The 25850-nt window shown below is 55.7% G+C and overlaps 1 protein-coding gene across 2 annotated transcripts in view; it reads right to left on the reverse strand.

The window, feature by feature from the left end:
• Positions 1-987: 987 nt before the first annotated feature.
• POMGNT1 (protein O-linked mannose N-acetylglucosaminyltransferase 1 (beta 1,2-)) overlaps positions 988-25850 on the reverse strand; it is a 95428-nt gene continuing 70565 nt past the window's right edge. Inside the window, exons 15-22 of one of the 2 annotated variants that reach the window (XM_073644049.1) lie at positions 8833-8905; positions 8619-8747; positions 8401-8526; positions 7553-7617; positions 5967-6011; positions 5757-5892; positions 3856-3965; positions 988-3268 (exon numbers count right to left, since the gene is read on the reverse strand). In XM_073644049.1, coding sequence (XP_073500150.1) covers positions 3181-3268; positions 3856-3965; positions 5757-5892; positions 5967-6011; positions 7553-7617; positions 8401-8526; positions 8619-8747; positions 8833-8905 — 772 coding nt within the window. In that variant the 3' untranslated portion in view covers positions 988-3180. The remainder of the gene's footprint in view (positions 3269-3855; positions 3966-5756; positions 5893-5966; positions 6012-7552; positions 7618-8400; positions 8527-8618; positions 8748-8832; positions 8906-25850) is intronic. The other variant, XM_073644050.1, reaches the window with a different exon arrangement.

Here is a 25850-nt window from a genome sequence, read left to right on the forward strand (position 1 = left end):
CCTTGTTAATATAGTGGTCAGTATAACACGTCATATCCTCACTGGTATGGTGGTCAGTATCCCGCCACTTATAGCCTCATTATTATAGTGGTCAGTGTTAGGCCACTCATAGCCACGTTAGTATAGCGGTATTTTATCACTCATATCCTTTATCCTTGTTAGTACAGTGGTCAGTATCCACCAGTCATATCCTCGCTGGTACAGTGGTCAGTATCCCGCCAGTCATATCCTCGCTGGTACAGTGGTTAGTATCCCACCAGTCATATCCTCGTTGGTATAGTGGTCAGTATCCCGCCAGACATATCCTCGTTGGTATAGTGGTCAGTATCCCGCCAGTCATATCCTCGCAGGTACAGTGGTCAGCATCCCGCCAGTCATATCCTCGTTGGTATAGTGGTCAGTATCCCGCCAGACATATCCTCGTTGGTACAGTGGTCAGTATCCCGCCAGTCATATCCTCGTTGGTATAGTGGTCAGTATCCCGCCAGACATATCCTCGTTGGTATAGTGGTCAGTATCCCGCTAGTCATGCAGCCCATCCATAAATCATATGGCTACATAATGAGCAGATTCATCCTTGTTAGTATTGTGCTCAGTATCCAAAGCTGTTTTTTGCTGGGCTTTTTGGCCTCATCTCCACCTTCTTGGAAAATTTCCATTTATTTTTTCCTTCTGACAATGGCACCAAGTAAAGTATAATTCAACCGGTTGGAGTTGAGCAGATGTCGTGACTTCATCACCAGTCTAATCACCTACACTCCCAACGTTATAGGGAACAATGATTTTTCTATTTTACTTTAGGGGGAATAGTCTTTCGGTTGTGATGGGCTTAAAGAGTAATACAGCCTCCTACAGAAAGCTGCATGATGAACACGTTAACAGGCCTGATTACTATAAGTCTCAGATATCAACTTCACACATTTTTTCAGAAGCGCAGTGTAAAAAGTGTAGCAAGGGACGCTCATTAAAGTGCGCTTTGGCCTCGGATGCTCATTCCACCTTTAATTGAAAAAAGTTCCTTTATTACTCCATACTCGAGCGAGCTGCATGCAGGCCTGATTACTTCTTCTAGTTCATGAATTATTCCTAATAAGAAAAAGCACAAGGAAATAACATCCTGCATCTGCTAAATGTATAATCTATAGTCTGCAGTAAGTCCCTAGCAAAGGAAGAAGGACTGGAACCTGGTCAGTAGGAGAAGGCTTAAGTAGTACCCAGTGGTCGTGGACCAAGGCTGTGTGCACACAATGCGAATTTAATGCAGTTCCGCGGTGCTATTTCCGCAGCGAAAAAGCATGTTAAGATGTCTGCCATGTTTCCCAATGAAAAATCCACAGCAAAACCATTTCTTGTGCGTAATCGCGGAAAAATCGCCAACATTGACTTGCATATATGCATGACAATGTTATAAGGTTCAATGCACGTATGGTACCCGGGTCTGGAGGAGAGGAGACTCTCCTCCAGACCCGGGTACAATTAGTAAAAAAAAATAAAAAAAAAAAACACAAACATTATACTTACCTCTCCAGTGTCCTTTCAGAACACCGCGGGACGCTGATGACAGAGGACGCCATCGGAGAGGAGACCTGGGGCCACCGGACAGGTAAGTATGTTTTGTTTCTTTTTTTTTTACTATTGATGCTGCATTTAAAGCAGCATAAGTTGTCACACACTATAAATACACGCTGGTTGCATGGATTTATATAGTGTGACCAAGTTGTCAAGCACTTTCCAAGTGATGCTAAAATCGCTTGGAAAAGCGCTTGAAAAACACTTCTACCTGGCAGGAAAAACGCATGTACAATCCGCATGTGTTTTTTCTGCCAAGGAGATGCAAAAATGCTCAGGAAATTTCTGCTTCATTTCTACATCGTGGGCACATAGCCTAATAGTGTATGAACCCTCATGCAACAACCAAGAGATGCTTATCTACCCTCACCTCCATACCTTGGAGAAGCGAAACACAGATCAATAAGTATCATTAGTGTAAATTTATTACGTCACGCACAACGGCTGCAGATGAGAGGGCAGCTCTGTTAATCCCACATCTGAGGCTTTAGAATTTGAATTAAAAAAAAAAAACTACCGCAGTCTGTACAGAGAGCACAGAAGTTTCTGCAATTTGGATCTGGAATCACATCCCTGCCCCTCCGAATCTAGACTCAATCCTATCCCACTGATTATGTTGGGGTGTTCCGGCACGTTACCCTCATGTCTGCGCCGTCATCGATTACATTACGCTCTGGTCACTAGTGGCAGATTTCCTGCAAATACCACCATTCATGTCCCATTTACACAAACCCAATAGAGATCATTACTGCAATGAATCAGCCACGTGTGGATAAGAGCCAGATAATTCGCTACGATGTGCTCAAAATTACTGTATATAAGTCTGGGTACCAACACGCACCATGTAAACTGGAATACAGGAATCCATAACAAGGAGAGAGAAACTCAAAGCCAATCTGATTTACAGTACCAGTGAAAATCAGCTATGCGTCCAGGTCATCTGCGCATTACAGTGGCTGACATCAGTGATGACAGTAAAGCCACAATCATGTACCTAGCCACACTAATGAACCCTCCATGACAAAGACTGAGAATGCCCCTCAGAGATGGGCCAGCCCCTACGTAATCACATGGAGGATACTCGGTCTGAACAGGTACTTCCTCACAAACCCTTCTGACATACCTCAGTCTTACTACATCTCAGGACACGCACCATGCACACAACACCGGTATAACCGAGCATCAGTGTAAGGGACAGACGTGGATCCAGCAGTCAGGAACCTTCAGACTGACCACTGCTCAAAGTAATAGGAATAAGGCACTGGCGGAAGTCATCCCCAATAGTGAGTCTACGTCAGGAGAGGACACACCATCCTCACAACAGAAAAATCCAGGACAGAATCGGTCAGGATGTTTGTCAATAAATAATTTCCCACTTTATCCATAAGACCGTAATAAGTCTGTAAACTGAGGAGGTTAAACACGTCCTCTGGATGAGAGCAGAGCGGTCGTGGTCTTCTAGATACCACGGCTTCCAGTGGATAAACAAAATATAACAAAATAGTCCAAGAACAAAATGCTACAACCAGAAGCAATCGATCTGGTGACACGTGCAAACGCTATGGGACTTTCCTCAAGACTGACACCAAATAATTGCAACAGGACGGAGTGTCAGGACTGGTCAACTCCAGCAACAGCAGCATCTTCTTTGGGTGGAGGCTCCAAGTAAATGGGGGTCACAGAAGGAGGCTTCTTACTTCTGCAACATAGAACAAACCAGTTATTAATGGGAAAAAGCAGAACTTTCTAATGTCATGTGTCTCCTCTTCCCACCCCAGGTGAATCATACCTGGAACCGCAGGCAGATATCACTCAGTATATAACAGACACATAGCCATGGTCACTGCCCAATGTATCACCCAGCACAATAATCATCATAACACAGCACCGCTATACTCAGATAGGTGCCTCGCTGCTCAGGATAAAACTACGTCATTCATTTTACTGTGTATGCTCATGGATCTGGCCGAAGGGTGTCAGCCCGAACCCAGGACACAGCTGGCTTGTCTTATTGTTCCTGACCTGGCTGCAAACATGGTATCCACTAATCAGAGGAAAGCGGTAGAGAAGACAAAACAGGACTGAAGGCTGAGACCGTGCTGGATATTACAGCCTTCGGGTCATATTCTGCAGATACTATAGATCGGAGTGTGATTCTGTCCACTAATGTAACAGAAGCAAAACAAAACTCTGGAGTCCCTGGACCACGAACTAGACACATTCTGCTACCTTGACGTCAAATTATAGGGCATCGGGGTGGACACATGAGGAAATCCAGATACTCACGAGTAAGGTGAGGAAGGAAACCCAATTACAATGAAATGATTCTTCTTTCGGAAGAGCCGCCAAAGTCCCTTATGATTTCCTCTAACATCAAGGTCCCAAATGTGCAGGCACTAAGAGCAGAAAAGAAAGGAACCATTTTATTCCAGTGCACAAATCAGCTTTATACAGAATGTGAGTAACAGCCCAGGGAGGGCATTCAGGAAAGGACAGCAGTGCGATCACAATGTAGCCCATACATGCAACGTGGTAGTGCGGGCGCCAGAGGAACCAACTACAGTAATGTTCAAAATACCAGCAGTCCAGTATGACTAAGCAGATTAATCACGGTTTTTGGTATAAATTCTACCACCACATGTCAGACAATTCACCAGCCGCTGCAGTAGATCGTATGAAACCCCCAGACTCCGCATTCATCATCTGCAGGTTTCTGACTGTGTATGTGAGTAATTAATTGTACAGGGGGTGTTCAATATAATCGCAGTGTGGAGATCAATCATTCTGTAAGGAAACAGGTGTGAATCATTTGCCCTTATATAAGGGTGAAGCCGCACATGTTGTACCTGCATTTCTCCTTGAAAGCCTGAGAAATATGGGGCGTTCCAGACATTGTTCAGAAGAGCAGCGGACTTTGATTGGAGAGGGTAAAACTTATAAAGAAGTGCAGACAATGATCGGCTGTTCAGCTGAAATGATCTCCAATGCTTTATAATGGAAAGCAAAACCAGAGGGACGTAGAAGAAAATGGGAGACTACCATCCGAATGGATGGAAGAATAGCCAGAATGGCAAAGGCTCAGCCGATGATCAGCTCCAGGATGATCACGGTCTCCAGTTACCTGTGAGGACTGTGACAGTTAGAAGACGCCTGTGTGAAGCTAATCTCTTACCAAGAAGTCCCCGCAAAAAAAAAACAAATGTACTGAAGCGGATACAATTTGTTAAAGAACACATCAACTGGCCAAAAGAGAAATGGAGAAACATTTTGTGGACTGATTAAAGTAAAATTGTTCTTTTTTGGTTCCAAGGGCCGCAGACCGTTCAGACGACGACCCCCAAACTCTGCATTCAGCCACAGTACACCCTGAAGACCGTGAAGCATGGTGGAAGCATCATGATAGGGGCATGTTTCTCTTACTATGGTGCAAGACCCATTTACCGCATATCAGGGATCATGGACCAATTTGCATATATTAAAATGCTTGAAGAGGTCATGTTGTCTTACGCTGAAGAGGATATGCCCTTGAAATGGGTGTTTCAATATGACAATCACCCTAAACACACCAATAAACTAGCAAAATCTTGGTTCCAGTCCAACAAAATTGAGGTTATGGAGCGGCCAGCTTAATCCCCGGACCTTAATCCGATAGAAAACTTGTGGGGGTGACATCAAAAATGCCATTTCTGAGGCAAAGCCAACAAATGCCAAAAAACTGCAGGATGTGGTCAAAGCATCCTGGGCTGGAATAACAGCTGACAGAGGCCAGAAGTTGGTTGACTCTATGCAACATAGATGTGAAGCAGTTCTAAAAAACTGTGGGTAACAACTAAATATTAGGTCAGTGATTCACAGGAATGATAAATCCTCAAAAAAAGAGACATATTGTGAGATTGTAAAGACAAATGCAGACACTGCTGTTTATTAGAACAGAACAATGGTCATTTTTTGTTATTTTCTGTAAAGTAGTTAAAAATTATCTACATTTCTCTTCATGTTGTGAATTAGAAAACAGCGAGCGACGTCCCCAATGCTGGAAATAACAACTAGGAGGAAGATTTTGTGCTTAACTCGTGTTTTTGAACACACTGATATTTTGAACACTACTGTATCTGGATCCCTGTTTAGGAGAAACAAAAAGGGGCACTCAGTTTGCACAGCAGTAACAGTGGTACAGGGGCAAGCACCTTCGCCAGCTGAGACCAGGTAGTAAAATCAGCTTCCTGCTCCATGCGAATGTACATGATGTAGGTCCTCCCCTCTGTATCTGGGATGAAGGAGTCCTCACAAGGGTTCTTGGAGTGATCCAGCACCTCCGCCTCACTAGAAGCACAGCCACTATGAGCACAGGATGACCAAGTGTCCAAAGTCAAAGTAACAGTACGGAGGTAACGTACCTGAGCATTCGATGCACCTCTATCTCGTAGGCGTCCTTCCTAAGGCTACGGACAGGACAAATCGTTACACAACAAGCACAACTCATTATATACAAGCCCAACATACGCCCCAGAGGGTGCTCAGAAGAGGAGAACTGTAGTAATTCAGTCGCAGGGGAGTAGATTTCATGGAGGACACCCCGAATAAATCACTGCATAAAATTCATGAAAGATTATGAACAATTTAAGCCCCCCCCCTCCAAGTACCCATGAAAAGGTCCAGCAAAAACCATATCACACGTAGCAGCCACGGCCAACAGAAGTAAAAGGAACCCATAGACATTAAAATCCGCTGAACCCACCAAGAGCAGCCAACAGTCTAATGTACTGGGGCTTCACAAGTCTCCCCAACAGACGATTTTGGGGGAGAGAAGGATCCGACCTGTTGAATTTTAACAGCTGATCGGTTTGTCACTTGCACAGAGGGATGTCTCGAGAGGACAGAGTCGTCTGGCAGTGGCACTCTCAAAAGCAAACATGAGCACTTGGCCGGGCCGAGTATGGGGGAGTCGGGAGAGTGAGCGGCTAGTTACACTATCATCTGACTGACAGTTATCTAATGTGAATGGCCGGCTGAAGCGAACCTGACAGCTGATACATATGCGGCAGCCTCATGCACTGTCAGTATGATTTCAGACATATATATTTAACTCTGAAGCGCTATGTTGTTGTAAAAAAAAAAAGTTTCATAGCCGCGGCCTCGCCCTGCCCGCTACCGCGGAGTGACCGGTCTCTCTCTGCGTGCAAGTATAGGCAGAGACCTGTCACTCTAGGTGAGCAGAAGCCGCCGGGGATCCGCCCGTATGACTAGTCTCCTGCAGTGTTTCAGAGTAGAGCACGCTTGGATACATGCTGCCCGGGGATCTGCTCGGATGCATGCTGCCCGGGGATCTGCTCGGATACATGCTGCCCGGGGATCTGCTCGGATACATGCTGCCCGGGGATCTGCTCGGATACATGCCGCCCAGGGATCTGCTCGGATACATGCCGCCCAGGGATCTGCTCGGATACATGCCGCCCAGGGATCTGCTCGGATACATGCCGCCCAGGGATCTGCTCGGATACATGCCGCCCGGGGATCTGCTCGGATACATGCTGCCCGGGGATCTGCTCGGATACATGCCGCCCGGGGATCTGCTCGGATACATGCCGCCCGGGGATCTGCTCGGATACATGCCGCCCGGGGATCTGCTCGGATACATGCCGCCCGGGGATCTGCTCGGATACATGCCGCCCGGGGATCTGCTCGGATACATGCCGCCCGGGGATCTGCTCGGATACATGCCGCCCGGGGATCTGCTTGGATACATGCTGCCCGGGGATCTGCTTGGATACATGCTGCCCGGGGATCTGCTTGGATACATGCTGCCCGGGGATCTGCTCGGATCCATGCTGCCCGGGGATCCGCTCGGATACATGCTGCCCGGGGATCTGCTCGGATACATGCTGCCCGGGGATCGGCACTCGCCTCAGATGTCAGGTTCCCTTTAAGTCACAGAACGGTGGGCACACTTCCATGAAACATTTTACAGCACACTACATCCCACCTTTCCACGTTAGAGAGCTGCACGCTCGGGACCGTGTTGAACTTGTGTTTCTTGAAATAAGCTTCCTATAAGAAGAAATAGCCGGAGTTATCACAGGAGCAACTGACGGAGCAACACCCAATATCCAGAGATGATGGGAACCACAGTCTAAAGCCCCAGAGCACACACCACTGAGAAAATGAGGGGACTCCAGGCTGAGGGTCCGAAACTGCAGAAAACATGGGGTAAGAGGTCATTACAGGACCTCAGCCTGAGCCTATAAGGAGAAGCCAGGGGCAGAGCATTATCACAGCGAGGGGTGAAAACAAAGGGGCAGAACTAGAAACAGCTCGAGGGTAGTTTTTATTTATTTTCCTCCCTTATATAGCGACATTAATTCTGCAGCGCTTTACAGACATTATCATCACTGTCCCCATTGGGCCTCACAATCTACATTCTCTATCAGTTTGTCTTTGGAGTGTGGGAGGAAACCGGAGAACCCGGAGGAAACCCACGTAAACACGGGGAGAACATAGAAACTCCTTGCAGATGTTGTCCTTGGTGGGATTTGAACCCAGGACCCCAGCGCTGCAAGGCTGCAGTGCTAACCACTGCACCACCGTACAGTGCTAACCACTGAGCCACCGTACAGTGCTAACCACTGAGCCACCGTACAGTGCTAAACACTGAGCCACCGTACAGTGCTAAACACTGAGCCACCATGCAATGCTAACTACTGAGCCACCGTACAATGCTAACCACTGATCCACCGTGCAGTGCTAACCACTGAGCCAAATAAAGTAACAAGTAAACTGGAGGAAGACATCTAGTGACCGAATGACGGCTCCATCTCGTGTGCAGATACTCACATGGAAATATCCATTCATGTTCAGACCTACAATACCGAAGTGATAGGATCTGGACACATCAGGAATCAGACATTCCCGGCCCTTCCTCTGCTCCGGCATCCGCATCCACATATCCCAGTCCCACAACTTGCCAGCCCAGGGGGAGAGAAAACACACGGGTGACAATGGGCACATCCCACCCACTATGGAAGGCTACGTCATCATCCTCTGCCACGCACCTTCTCTGGAGTCGGCCATTTTGGTTCCAGTTCATCCTTGTAAATAGTTTTTCTGAGCACCCAGCCCAGACCTGGCATGGTCTCCACCCTATAAAGGAGGGACGGGTCCTCTGCTGTGTGTTCATACCCCTGAGAAACGGAGGACGCTGCAGTCACTACGAGTATGGCACCACTAGAAGCAGCGTCTACGCACAGACCGCTGGCGGAAACATACCTGATCGTTCCAGGCAGAGATGCAGTACAAGCTCTCGTCTTCCTCCAGGAGATGGATGGTCTGACTGAGGAAGCTGCAGATAACAGAAGACAACAGCGACACAGCAAGAGGTGAGAAGACAAGAAGTGGACGTGGAAGTGTCACCGGACATGGACGCAGCGCAAAAGAGGAGAAAGTCCACAGGACAACCATCACCCCATCAATTCATGCTCCGCTGTCCCTGCCAGGAAAAGGGTCCGCACCTCGACCCAAGCACAGACCCCACGTGTGACCAGACACAGGACGCTACAGACCCCAGCACAGACCCCACGTGTGACCAGACACAGGACGCTACAGACCCCAGCACAGACCCCACGTGTGACCAAACACAGGACACTACAGGCCCCAGCACAGACCCCACGTGTGACCAGACACTACAGACCCCACGTGTGACCAGACACAGGACACTACAGACCCCAGCACAGACCCCACGTGTGACCAGACAAAGGACGCTACAGACCCCAGCACAGACCCCACGTGTGACCAGACACAGGACGCTACAGACCCCAGCACAGACCCCACGTGTAACCAGACGCTACAGATCCCACGTGTGACCAGACGCCGGACACTATAGACCCCAGCACAGACCCCACGTGTGACCAGACACAGGACACTACAGACCCCAGCACAGACCCCACATGTGACCAAACACAGAACGCCACAGACCCCACGTGTGACCAGACACAGGACGCTACAGACCCCAGCACAGACCCCACGTGTGACCAGACACAGGACACTACAGACCCCAGCACAGACCCCACATGTGACCAAACACAGAACGCCACAGACCCCACGTGTGACCAGACACAGGACGCTACAGACCCCACGTGTGACCAAACACAGGACACAACAGACCCCACGTGTGACCAGACACAGGATGCTACAGACCCCAGCACAGACCCCACGTGTGACCAGACACAGGACACTACAGACCCCAGCACAGACCCCACGTGTGACCAGACACAGGACGCTACAGACCCCAGCACAGACCCCACGTGTGACCAGACACAGGACACTACAGACCCCAGCACAGACCCCACGTGTGACCAGACACAGGACACTACAAACCCCAGCAGACCCCACGTGTGACCAGACACTACAGACCCCACGTGTGACCAGACACAGGACACTACAGACCCCAGCACAGACCCCACGTGTGACCAGACACTACAGACCCCACGTGTGACCAGACACAGGACGCTACAGACCCCAGCACAGACCCCACGTGTGACCAGACGCAGGACGCTACAGACCCCACGTGTGACCAGACACAGGACACCACAGAACCCACGTGTGACCAGACACAGGACGCTACAGACCCCAGCACAGACCCCACGTGTGACCAGACACAGGACGCTACAGACCCCAGGACAGACCCCACGTGTGACCAGACACAGGACGCTACAGACCCCAGCACAGACCCCACGTGTGACCAGACACAGGACGCCACAGACCCCACGTGTGACCAGACACAGGACGCTACAGACCCCAGCACAGACCCCACGTGTGACCAAACACAGGACACTACAGGCCCCAGCACAGACCCCACGTGTGACCAGACACTACAGACCCCACGTGTGACCAGACACAGGACACTACAGACCCCAGCACAGACCCCACGTGTGACCAGACACAGGACACTACAGACCCCACGTGTGACCAGACGCTACAGACCCCAGCACAGACCCCACGTGTGACCAGACACAGGGCATTACAGACCCCAGCACAGACCCCACGTGTGACCAGACACAGGACACTACAGACTCCAGCACAGACCCCACGTGTGACCAGACACAGGACGCTACAGACCACAGCACAGACCCGTGTGACCAGACACAGGACGCTACAGACCCCAGCGCAGACCCCACGTGTGACCAGACACAGGACACTACAGACCCCACGTGTGACCAGACGCTACAGACCCCAGCACAGACCCCACGTGTGACCAGACACAGGACACTACAGACCCCAGCACAGACCCCACGTGTGACCAGACACAGGACGCTACAGACCCCAGCACAGACCCCACGTGTGACCAGACGCTACAGACCCCACGTGTGACCAGACGCAGGACGCTACAGACCCCAGCACAGACCCCACGTGTGACCAGACGCAGGACACTACAGACCCCAGCACAGACCCCACGTGTGACCAGACACAGGACACTACAGACCCCAGCACAGACCCCACGTGTGAACAGACACTACAGACCCCACGTGTGACCAGACACAGGACGCTACAGACCCCACGTGTGACCAGACACAGGACACCACAGACCCCACGTGTGACCAGACACAGGACACTACAGACAAAAGCACAGACCCCACATGTGACCAGACACAGGACGCTACAGACCCCAGCACAGACCACACGTGTGACCAGACGCTACAGACCCCACGTGTGACCAGACACAGGACACCACAGACCCCACGTGTGACCAGACACAGGACACCACAGACCCCACGTGTGACCAGACACAGGACACAACAGACCCCAGCACAGACCCCACGTGTGACCAGACGCTACAAACCCCAGCACAGACCCCACGTGTGACTAGACGCTACAGACCCCAGCACAGACCCCACGTGTGACCAGACACAGGACGCTACAGACCCCAGCCCAGATTTCACGTGTGACCAGACACAGGACACTACAGACCCCAGCACAGACCCCACGTGTGACCAGACACTACAGACCCCACGTGTGACCAGACACAGGACGCTACAGACCCCAGCACAGACCCCACGTGTGACCAGACACAGGACGCTACAGACCCCAGCACAGACCCCACGTGTGACCAGACAAAGGACACCACAGAACCCACGTGTGACCAGACACAGGACGCTACACACCCCAGCAAAGACCCCACGTGTGACCAGACACAGGACACTACAGACCCCAGCACAGACCCCACGTGTGACCAGACACAGGACACTACAGACCCCACGTGTGACCAGACGCTACAGACCCCAGCACAGACCCCACGTGTGACCAGACACAGGGCATTACAGACCCCAGCACAGACCCCACGTGTGACCAGACACAGGACACTACAGACCCCAGCACAGACCCCACGTGTGACCAGACACAGGACGCTACAGACCCCAGCACAGACCCGTGTGACCAGACACAGGACGCTACAGACCCCAGCACAGACCCCACGTGTGACCAGACACTACAGACCCCACGTGTGACCAGACACTACAGACCCCACGTGTGACCAGACACTACAGACCCCACGTGTGACCAGACACAGGACACTACAGACCCCAGCACAGACCAGACGTGTGACCAGACACAGGACACTACAGACCCCAGCACAGACCCCACGTGTGACCAGACGCTACAGACCCCACGTGTGACCAGACACAGGACGCTACAGACCCCAGCACAGACCCCACGTGTGACCAGACGCTACAGACCCCACGTGTGACCAGACACAGGACACTACAGACCCCAGCACAGACCCCACGTGTGACCAGACACAGGACACTACAGACCCCAGCACAGACCCCACGTGTGACCAGACACAGGACACTACAGACCCCAGCACAGACCCCACGTGTGACCAGACGCTACAGACTCCACGTGTGACCAGACACAGGACACCACAGACCCCACGTGTGACCAGACACAGGACGCTACAGACCCCACGTGTGACCAGACACAGGACACCACAGACCCCACGTGTGACCAGACACAGGACACTACAGACAAAAGCACAGACCCCACGTGTGACCAGACACAGGACGCTACAGACCCCAGCACAGACCACACGTGTGACCAGACACAGGACGCTACAGACCCCAGCACAGACCCCACGTGTGACCAGACACAGGACGCTACAGACCCCAGCCCAGACTCCAAGTGTGACCAGACGCTACAGACCCCAGCACAGACCCCACGTGTGACTAGACGCTACAGACCCCAGCACAGACCCCACGTGTGACCAGACACAGGACACTACAGACCCCAGCACAGACCCCACGTGTGACCAGACACAGGACACTACAGACCCCAGCACAGACCCCACGTGTGACCAGACGCTACAGACCCCAGCACAGACCCCACGTGTGACCAGACACTACAGACCCCAGCACAGACCCCACGTGTGACCAGACACAGGATGCTACAGACCCCAACACAGACCCCACGTGTGACCAGACACAGGACGCTACAGACCCCAGCACAGACCCCACGTGTGACCAGACACAGGACGCTACAGACCCCAGCATAGACCACACGTGTGACCAGACACAGGACGCTACAGACCCCAGCACAGACCCCACGTGTGACCAGACACAGGACGCTACAGACCCCAGCACAGACCCCACGTGTGACCAGACACTACAGACCCCAGCACAGACCCCACGTGTGACCAGACACAGGACACTACAGACCCCAGCACAGACCCCACGTGTGACCAGACACTACAGACCCCAGCACAGACCCCACGTGTGACCAGACACAGGATGCTACAGACCCCAGCACAGACCCCACGTGTGACCAGACACAGGACGCTACAGACCCCAGCACAGACCCCACGTGTGACCAGACGCAGGACACTACAGACCCCAGCACAGACCCCACGTGTGACCAGACACAGGACACTACAGACCCCAGCACAGACCCCACGTGTGACCAGACACAGGACACTACAGACCCCACGTGTGACCAGACACAGGACACCACAGACCCCACGTGTGACCAGACACAGGACACTACAGACAAAAGCACAGACCCCACATGTGACCAGACACAGGACGCTACAGACCCCAGCACAGACCACACGTGTGACCAGACGCTACAGACCCCACGTGTGACCAGACACAGGACACCACAGACCCCACGTGTGACCAGACACAGGACACCACAGACCCCACGTGTGACCAGACACAGGACACAACAGACCCCAGCACAGACCCCACGTGTGACCAGACACAGGACGCTACAGACCCCAGCACAGACCCCACGTGTGACCAGACACAGGACGCTACAGACCCCAGCCCAGACTCCAAGTGTGACCAGACGCTACAGACCCCAGCACAGACACCACGTGTGACTAGACGCTACAGACCCCAGCACAGACCCCACGTGTGACCAGACACAGGACGCTACAGACCCCAGCCCAGACTCCACGTGTGACCAGACACAGGACACTACAGACCCCAGCACAGACCCCACGTGTGACCAGACACAGGACACTACAGACCCCAGCACAGACCCCACGTGTGACCAGACGCTACAGACCCCAGCACAGACCCCACGTGTGACCAGACACAGGACGCTACAGACCCCAGCACAGACCCCACGTGTGACCAGACACAGGACACTACAGACCCCAGCACAGACCCCACGTGTGACCAGACACAGGACACTACAAACCCCAGCAGACCCCACGTGTGACCAGACACTACAGACCCCACGTGTGACCAGACACAGGACACTACAGACCCCAGCACAGACCCCACGTGTGACCAGACACTACAGACCCCACGTGTGACCAGACACAGGACGCTACAGACCCCAGCACAGACCCCACGTGTGACCAGACACAGGACGCTACAGACCCCACGTGTGACCAGACACAGGACACCACAGAACCCACGTGTGACCAGACACAGGACGCTACAGACCCCAGCACAGACCCCACGTGTGACCAGACACAGGACGCTACAGACCCCAGCACAGACCCCACGTGTGACCAGACACAGGACGCTACAGACCCCAGCACAGACCCCACGTGTGACCAGACACAGGACGCCACAGACCCGACGTGTGACCAGACACAGGACGCTACAGACCCCAGCACAGACCCCACGTGTGACCAAACACAGGACACTACAGGCCCCAGCACAGACCCCACGTGTGACCAGACACTACAGACCCCACGTGTGACCAGACACAGGACACTACAGACCCCAGCACAGACCCCACGTGTGACCAGACACAGGACACTACAGACCCCACGTGTGACCAGACGCTACAGACCCCAGCACAGACCCCACGTGTGACCAGACACAGGGCATTACAGACCCCAGCACAGACCCCACGTGTGACCAGACACAGGACACTACAGACTCCAGCACAGACCCCACGTGTGACCAGACACAGGACGCTACAGACCCCAGCACAGACCCGTGTGACCAGACACAGGACGCTACAGACCCCAGCGCAGACCCCACGTGTGACCAGACACAGGACACTACAGACCCCACGTGTGACCAGACGCTACAGACCCCAGCACAGACCCCACGTGTGACCAGACACAGGACACTACAGACCCCAGCACAGACCCCACGTGTGACCAGACACAGGACGCTACAGACCCCAGCACAGACCCCACGTGTGACCAGACGCTACAGACCCCACGTGTGACCAGACACAGGACGCTACAGACCCCAGCACAGACCCCACGTGTGACCAGACGCAGGACACTACAGACCCCAGCACAGACCCCACGTGTGACCAGACACAGGACACTACAGACCCCAGCACAGACCCCACGTGTGACCAGACACTACAGACCCCACGTGTGACCAGACACAGGACGCTACAGACCCCACGTGTGACCAGACACAGGACACCACAGACCCCACGTGTGACCAGACACAGGACACTACAGACAAAAGCACAGACCCCACATGTGACCAGACACAGGACGCTACAGACCCCAGCACAGACCACACGTGTGACCAGACGCTACAGACCCCACGTGTGACCAGACACAGGACACCACAGACCCCACGTGTGACCAGACACAGGACACCACAGACCCCACGTGTGACCAGACACAGGACACAACAGACCCCAGCACAGACCCCACGTGTGACCAGACGCTACAGACCCCAGCACAGACCCCACGTGTGACTAGACGCTACAGACCCCAGCACAGACCCCACGTGTGACCAGACACAGGACGCTACAGACCCCAGCCCAGATTTCACGTGTGACCAGACACAGGACACTACAGACCCCAGCACAGACCCCACGTGTGACCAGACACTACAGACCCCACGTGTGACCAGACACAGGACGCTACAGACCCCAGCACAGACCCCACGTGTGACCAGACACAGGACGCTACAGACCCCAGCACAGACCCCACGTGTGACCAGACAAAGGACACCACAGAACCCACGTGTGACCAGACACAGGACGCTACACACCCCAGCACAGACCCCACGTGTGACCAGACACAGGACACTACAGACCCCAGCACAGACCCCACGTGTGACCAGACACAGGACGCTACAGACCCCAGCACAGACCCCACGTGTGACCAGACACAGGACACTACAGACCCCACGTGTGACCAGACGCTACAGACCCCAGCACAGACCCCACGTGTGACCAGACACAGGGCATTACAGACCCCAGCACAGACCCCACGTGTGACCAGACACAGGACACTACAGACCCCAGCACAGACCCCACGTGTGACCAGACACAGGACGCTACAGACCCCAGCACAGACCCGTGTGACCAGACACAGGACGCTACAGACCCCAGCACAGACCCCACGTGTGACCAGACACTAAAGACCCCACGTGTGACCAGACACTACAGACCCCACGTGTGACCAGACACTACACACCCCACGTGTGACCAGACACAGGACACTACAGACCCCAGCACAGACCAGACGTGTGACCAGACACAGGACACTACAGACCCCAGCACAGACCCCACGTGTGACCAGACGCTACAGACCCCACGTGTGACCAGACACAGGACGCTACAGACCCCAGCACAGACCCCACGTGTGACCAGACGCTACAGACCCCACGTGTGACCAGACACAGGACACTACAGACCCCAGCACAGACCCCACGTGTGACCAGACACAGGACACTACAGACCCCAGCACAGACCCCACGTGTGACCAGACGCTACAGACTCCACGTGTGACCAGACACAGGACACCACAGACCCCACGTGTGACCAGACACAGGACGCTACAGACCCCACGTGTGACCAGACACAGGACACCACAGACCCCACGTGTGACCAGACACAGGACACTACAGACAAAAGCACAGACCCCACGTGTGACCAGACACAGGACGCTACAGACCCCAGCACAGACCACACGTGTGACCAGACACAGGACGCTACAGACCCCAGCACAGACCCCACGTGTGACCAGACACAGGACGCTACAGACCCCAGCCCAGACTCCAAGTGTGACCAGACGCTACAGACCCCAACACAGACCCCACGTGTGACTAGACGCTACAGACCCCAGCACAGACCCCACGTGTGACCAGACACAGGACACTACAGACCCCAGCACAGACCCCACGTGTGACCAGACACAGGACACTACAGACCCCAGCACAGACCCCACGTGTGACCAGACGCTACAGACCCCAGCACAGACGCCACGTGTGACCAGACACAGGACGCTACAGACCCCAGCACAGACCCCACGTGTGACCAGACACAGGACGCTACAGACCCCAGCACAGACCCCACGTGTGTCCAGACACAGGACACTACAGACCCCAGCACAGACCCCACGTGTGACCAGACACTACAGACCCCAGCACAGACCCCACGTGTGACCAGACACTACAGACCCCAGCACAGACCCCACGTGTGACCAGACACAGGATGCTACAGACCCCAACACAGACCCCACGTGTGACCAGACACAGGACGCTACAGACCCCAGCACAGACCCCACGTGTGACCAGACACAGGACGCTACAGACCCCAGCATAGACCACACGTGTGACCAGACACAGGACGCTACAGACCCCAGCACAGACCCCACGTGTGACCAGACACTACAGACCCCAGCACAGACCCCACGTGTGACCAGACACAGGACACTACAGACCCCAGCACAGACCCCACGTGTGACCAGACACTACAGACCCCAGCACAGACCCCACGTGTGACCAGACACAGGATGCTACAGACCCCAGCACAGACCCCACGTGTGACCAGACACAGGACGCTACAGACCCCAGCACAGACCCCACGTGTGACCAGACGCAGGACACTACAGACCCCAGCACAGACCCCACGTGTGACCAGACACAGGACACTACAGACCCCAGCACAGACCCCACGTGTGACCAGACGCTACAGACCCCACGTGTGACCAGACACAGGACGCTACAGACCCCAGCACAGACCCCACGTGTGACCAGACGCTACAGACCCCACGTGTGACCAGACACAGGACACTACAGACCCCAGCACAGACCCCACGTGTGACCAGACACAGGACACTACAGACCCCAGCACAGACCCCACGTGTGACCAGACGCTACAGACTCCACGTGTGACCAGACACAGGACACCACAGACCCCACGTGTGACCAGACACAGGACGCTACAGACCCCACGTGTGACCAGACACAGGACACCACAGACCCCACGTGTGACCAGACACAGGACACTACAGACAAAAGCACAGACCCCACGTGTGACCAGACACAGGACGCTACAGACCCCAGCACAGACCACACGTGTGACCAGACACAGGACGCTACAGACCCCAGCACAGACCCCACGTGTGACCAGACACAGGACGCTACAGACCCCAGCCCAGACTCCAAGTGTGACCAGACGCTACAGACCCCAACACAGACCCCACGTGTGACTAGACGCTACAGACCCCAGCACAGACCCCACGTGTGACCAGACACAGGACACTACAGACCCCAGCACAGACCCCACGTGTGACCAGACACAGGACACTACAGACCCCAGCACAGACCCCACGTGTGACCAGACGCTACAGACCCCAGCACAGACGCCACGTGTGACCAGACACAGGACGCTACAGACCCCAGCACAGACCCCACGTGTGACCAGACACAGGACGCTACAGACCCCAGCACAGACCCCACGTGTGTCCAGACACAGGACACTACAGACCCCAGCACAGACCCCACGTGTGACCAGACACTACAGACCCCAGCACAGACCCCACGTGTGACCAGACACTACAGACCCCAGCACAGACCCCACGTGTGACCAGACACAGGATGCTACAGACCCCAACACAGACCCCACGTGTGACCAGACACAGGACGCTACAGACCCCAGCACAGACCCCACGTGTGACCAGACACAGGACGCTACAGACCCCAGCATAGACCACACGTGTGACCAGACACAGGACGCTACAGACCCCAGCACAGACCCCACGTGTGACCAGACACTACAGACCCCAGCACAGACCCCACGTGTGACCAGACACAGGACACTACAGACCCCAGCACAGACCCCACGTGTGACCAGACACTACAGACCCCAGCACAGACCCCACGTGTGACCAGACACAGGATGCTACAGACCCCAGCACAGACCCCACGTGTGACCAGACACAGGACGCTACAGACCCCAGCACAGACCCCACGTGTGACCAGACGCAGGACACTACAGACCCCAGCACAGACCCCACGTGTGACCAGACACAGGACACTACAGACCCCAGCACAGACCCCACGTGTGACCAGACACAGGACACTACAGACCCCAGCACAGACCCCACGTGTTACCAGACACAGGACGCTACAGACCCCACGTGTGACCAGACACAGGACACCACAGACCCCACGTGTGACCAGACACAGGACACTACAGACAAAAGCACAGACCCCACATGTGACCAGACACAGGACGCTACAGACCCCAGCACAGACCACACGTGTGACCAGACGCTACAGACCCCACGTGTGACCAGACACAGGACACCACAGACCCCACGTGTGACCAGACACAGGACACCACAGACCCCACGTGTGACCAGACACAGGACGCTACAGACCCCAGCACAGACCCCACGTGTGACCAGACACAGGACGCTACAGACCCCAGCCCAGACTCCAAGTGTGACCAGACGCTACAGACCCCAGCACAGACCCCACGTGTGACTAGACGCTACAGACCCCAGCACAGACCCCACGTGTGACCAGACACAGGACGCTACAGACCCCAGCCCAGACTCCACGTGTGACCAGACACAGGACACTACAGACCCCAGCACAGACCCCACGTGTGACCAGACGCTACAGACCCCACGTGTGACCAGACGCAGGACACTACAGACCCCAGCACAGACCCCACGTGTGACCAGACACAGGACACTACAGACCCCAGCACAGACCCCACGTGTGACCAGACACAGGACACTACAGACCCCAGCACAGACCCCACGTGTGACCAGACGCTACAGACCCCACGTGTGACCAGACACAGGACACCACAGACCCCACGTGTGACCAGACACAGGACACCACAGACCCCACGTGTGACCAGACACAGGACGCTACAGACCCCACGTGTGACCAGACACAGGACACCACAGACCCCACGTGTGACCAGACACAGGACACTACAGACAAAAGCACAGACCCCACGTGTGACCAGACACAGGACGCTACAGACCACAGCACAGACCACACGTGTGACCAGACGCTACAGACCCCAGCACAGACCCCACGTGTGACTAGACGCTACAGACCCCAGCACAGACCCCACGTGTGACCAGACACAGGACGCTACAGACCCCAGCCCAGACTCCACGTGTGACCAGACACAGGACACTACAGACCCCAGCACAGACCCCACGTGTGACCAGACACAGGACACTACAGACCCCAGCACAGACCCCACGTGTGACCAGACGCTACAGAACCCAGCACAGACGCCACGTGTGACCAGACACAGGACGCTACAGACCCCAGCACAGACCCCACGTGTGACCAGACACAGGACAGTACAGACCCCAGCACAGACCCCACGTGTGACCAGACACTACAGACCCCAGCACAGACCCGACGTGTGACCAGACACTACAGACCCCAGCACAGACCCCACGTGTGACCAGACACAGGATGCTACAGACCCCAGCACAGACCCCACGTGTGACCAGACACAGGACGCTACAGACCCCAGCACAGACCCCACGTGTGACCAGACACAGGACGCTACAGACCCCAGCATAGACCACACGTGTGACCAGACACAGGACGCTACAGACCCCAGCACAGACCCCACGTGTGACCAGACACAGGACGCTACAGACCCCATCACAGACCCCACGTGTGACCAGACACTACAGACCCCAGCACAGACCCCACGTGTGACCAGACACAGGATGCTACAGACCCCAGCACAGACCCCACGTGTGACCAGACACAGGACACTACAGACCCCACGTGTGACCAGACGCTACAGACCCCAGCACAGACCCCACGTGTGACCAGACACAGGGCATTACAGACCCCAGCACAGACCCCACGTGTGACCAGACACAGGACACTACAGACCCCAGCACAGACCCCACGTGTGACCAGACACAGGACGCTACAGACCCCAGCCCAGACTCCAAGTGTGACCAGACGCTACAGACCCCAGCACAGACCCCACGTGTGACTAGACGCTACAGACCCCAGCACAGACCCCACGTGTGACCAGACACAGGACGCTACAGACCCCAGCCCAGACTCCACGTGTGACCAGACACAGGACACTACAGACCCCAGCACAGACCCCACGTGTGACCAGACGCTACAGACCCCACGTGTGACCAGACGCAGGACACTACAGACCCCAGCACAGACCCCACGTGTGACCAGACACAGGACGCTACAGACCCCAGCATAGACCACACGTGTGACCAGACACAGGACGCTACAGACCCCAGCACAGACCCCACGTGTGACCAGACACAGGACGCTACAGACCCCAGCACAGACCCCACGTGTGACCAGACACTACAGACCCCAGCACAGACCCCACGTGTGACCAGACACAGGATGCTACAGACCCCAGCACAGACCCCACGTGTGACCAGACACAGGACACTACAGACCCCACGTGTGACCAGACGCTACAGACCCCAGCACAGACCCCACGTGTGACTAGACGCTACAGACCCCAGCACAGACCCCACGTGTGACCAGACACAGGACGCTACAGACCCCAGCCCAGACTCCACGTGTGACCAGACACAGGACACTACAGACCCCAGCACAGACCCCACGTGTGACCAGACGCTACAGACCCCACGTGTGACCAGACGCAGGACACTACAGACCCCAGCACAGACCCCACGTGTGACCAGACACAGGACACTACAGACCCCAGCACAGACCCCACGTGTGACCAGACGCTACAGACCCCACGTGTGACCAGACACAGGACACCACAGACCCCACGTGTGACCAGACACAGGACGCTACAGACCCCACGTGTGACCAGACACAGGACACCACAGACCCCACGTGTGACCAGACACAGGACACCACAGACCCCACGTGTGACCAGACACAGGACGCTACAGACCCCACGTGTGACCAGACACAGGACGCCACAGACCCCACGTGTGACCAGACACAGGACACTACAGACAAAAGCACAGACCCGTGTGACCAGACACAGGACGCTACAGACCACAGCACAGACCACACGTGTGACCAGACACAGGACGCTACAGACCCCACGTGTGACCAGACACAGGACGCTACAGACCCCAGCCCAGACTCCAAGTGTGACCAGACGCTACAGACCCCAGCACAGACCCCACGTGTGACTAGACGCTACAGACCCCAGGTGTGACCAGACACAGGACGCTACAGACCCCAGCCCAGACTCCACGTGTGACCAGACACAGGACACTACAGACCCCAGCACAGACCCCACGTGTGACCAGACACAGGACACTACAGACCCCAGCACAGACCCCACGTGTGACCAGACGCTACAGAACCCAGCACAGACGCCACGTGTGACCAGACACAGGACGCTACAGACCCCAGCACAGACCCCACGTGTGACCAGACACAGGACAGTACAGACCCCACGTGTGACCAGACACTACAGACCCCACGTGTGACCAGACACTACAGACCCCAGCACAGACCCCACGTGTGACCAGACACAGGATGCTACAGACCCCAGCACAGACCCCACGTGTGACCAGACACAGGATGCTACAGACCCCAGCACAGACCCCACGTGTGACCAGACACAGGACGCTACAGACCCCAGCATAGACCACACGTGTGACCAGACACAGGACGCTACAGACCCCAGCACAGACCCCACGTGTGACCAGACACAGGACGCTACAGACCCCAGCACAGACCCCACGTGTGACCAGACACTACAGACCCCAGCACAGACCCCACGTGTGACCAGACACAGGATGCTACAGACCCCAGCACAGACCCCACGTGTGACCAGACACAGGACACTACAGAACCCACGTGTGACCAGACGCTACAGACCCCAGCACAGACCCCACGTGTGACCAGACACAGGGCATTACAGACCCCAGCACAAACCCCACGTGTGACCAGACACAGGACACTACAGACCCCAGCACAGACCCCACGTGTGACCAGACACAGGACGCTACAGACCCCAGCCCAGACTCCAAGTGTGACCAGACGCTACAGACCCCAGCACAGACCCCACGTGTGACTAGACGCTACAGACCCCAGCACAGACCCCACGTGTGACCAGACACAGGACGCTACAGACCCCAGCCCAGACTCCACGTGTGACCAGACACAGGACACTACAGACCCCAGCACAGACCCCACGTGTGACCAGACGCTACAGACCACACGTGTGACCAGACGCAGGACACTACAGACCCCAGCACAGACCCCACGTGTGACCAGACACAGGACACTACAGACCCCAGCACAGACCCCATGTGTGACCAGACACAGGACACTACAGACCCCAGCACAGACCCCACGTGTGACCAGACACAGGACACCACAGACCCCACGTGTGACCAGACACAGGACGCTACAGACCCCACGTGTGACCAGACACAGGACACCACAGACCCCACGTGTGACCAGACACAGGACACTACAGACAAAAGCACAGACCCCACGTGTGACCAGACACAGGACGCTACAGACCACAGCACAGACCACACGTGTGACCAGACACAGGACGCTACAGACCCCAGCACAGACCCCACGTGTGACCAGACACAGGACGCTACAGACCCCAGCCCAGACTCCACGTGTGACCAGACACTACAGACCCCAGCACAGACCCCACGTGTGACTAGACGCTACAGACCCCAGCACAGACCCCACGTGTGACCAGACACAGGACGCTACAGACCCCAGCACAGACCCCACGTGTGACCAGACACAGGACGCTACAGACCCCAGCACAGACCCCACGTGTGACCAGACACTACAGACCCCAGCACAGACCCCACGTGTGACCAGACACAGGATGCTACAGACCCCAGCACAGACCCCACGTGTGACCAGACACAGGACACTACAGAACCCACGTGTGACCAGACGCTACAGACCCCAGCACAGACCCCACGTGTGACCAGACACAGGGCATTACAGACCCCAGCACAGACCCCACGTGTGACCAGACACAGGACACTACAGACCCCAGCACAGACCCCACGTGTGACCAGACACAGGACGCTACAGACCCCAGCCCAGACTCCAAGTGTGACCAGACGCTACAGACCCCAGCACAGACCCCACGTGTGACTAGACGCTACAGACCCCAGCACAGACCCCACGTGTGACCAGACACAGGACGCTACAGACCCCAGCCCAGACTCCACGTGTGACCAGACACAGGACACTACAGACCCCAGCACAGACCCCACGTGTGACCAGACGCTACAGACCACACGTGTGACCAGACGCAGGACACTACAGACCCCAGCACAGACCCCACGTGTGACCAGACACAGGACACTACAGACCCCAGCACAGACCCCACGTGTGACCAGACACAGGACACTACAGACCCAAGCACAGACCCCACGTGTGACCAGACACAGGACACCACAGACCCCACGTGTGACCAGACACAGGACGCTACAGACCCCACGTGTGACCAGACACAGGACACCACAGACCCCACGTGTGACCAGACACAGGACACTACAGACAAAAGCACAGACCCCACGTGTGACCAGACACAGGACGCTACAGACCACAGCACAGACCACACGTGTGACCAGACACAGGACGCTACAGACCCCAGCACAGACCCCACGTGTGACCAGACACAGGACGCTACAGACCCCAGCCCAGACTCCAAGTGTGACCAGACGCTACAGACCCCAGCACAGACCCCACGTGTGACTAGACGCTACAGACCCCAGCACAGACCCCACGTGTGACCAGACACAGGACGCTACAGACCCCAGCCCAGACTCCACGTGTGACCAGACACAGGACACTACAGACCCCAGCACAGACCCCACGTGTGACCAGACACAGGACACTACAGACCCCAGCACAGACCCCACGTGTGACCAGACGCTACAGACCCCAGCACAGACGCCACGTGTGACCAGACACAGGACGCTACAGACCCCAGCACAGACCCCACGTGTGACCAGACACAGGACACTACAGACCCCAGCACAGACCCCACGTGTGACCAGACACTACAGACCCCAGCACAGACCCCACGTGTGACCAGACACTACAGACCCCAGCACAGACCCCACGTGTGACCAGACACAGGATGCTACAGACCCCAGCACAGACCCCACGTGTGACCAGACACAGGACGCTACAGACCCCAGCACAGACCCCACGTGTGACCAGACACAGGACGCTACAGACCCCAGCATAGACCACACGTGTGACCAGACACAGGACGCTACAGACCCCAGCACAGACCCCACGTGTGACCAGACACAGGACGCTACAGACCCCAGCACAGACCCCACGTGTGACCAGACACTACAGACCCCAGCACAGACCCCACGTGTGACCAGACACAGGATGCTACAGACCCCAGCACAGACCCCACGTGTGACCAGACACAGGATGCTACACACCCCACGTGTGACCAGACACAGGATGCTACAGACCCCAGCACAGACCCCACGTGTGACCAGACACAGGACGCTACAGACCCCAGCACAGACCCCACGTGTGACCAGACACTACAGACCCCAGCACAGACCCCACGTGTGACCAGACACAGGACAC

This window comes from Phyllobates terribilis, unplaced genomic scaffold, assembly GCF_046119375.1.
Source record: "Phyllobates terribilis strain yellow unplaced genomic scaffold, ASM4611937v1 Scaffold_8__6_contigs__length_399053987, whole genome shotgun sequence".
Classification (NCBI taxonomy): domain Eukaryota; kingdom Metazoa; phylum Chordata; class Amphibia; order Anura; family Dendrobatidae; genus Phyllobates; species Phyllobates terribilis.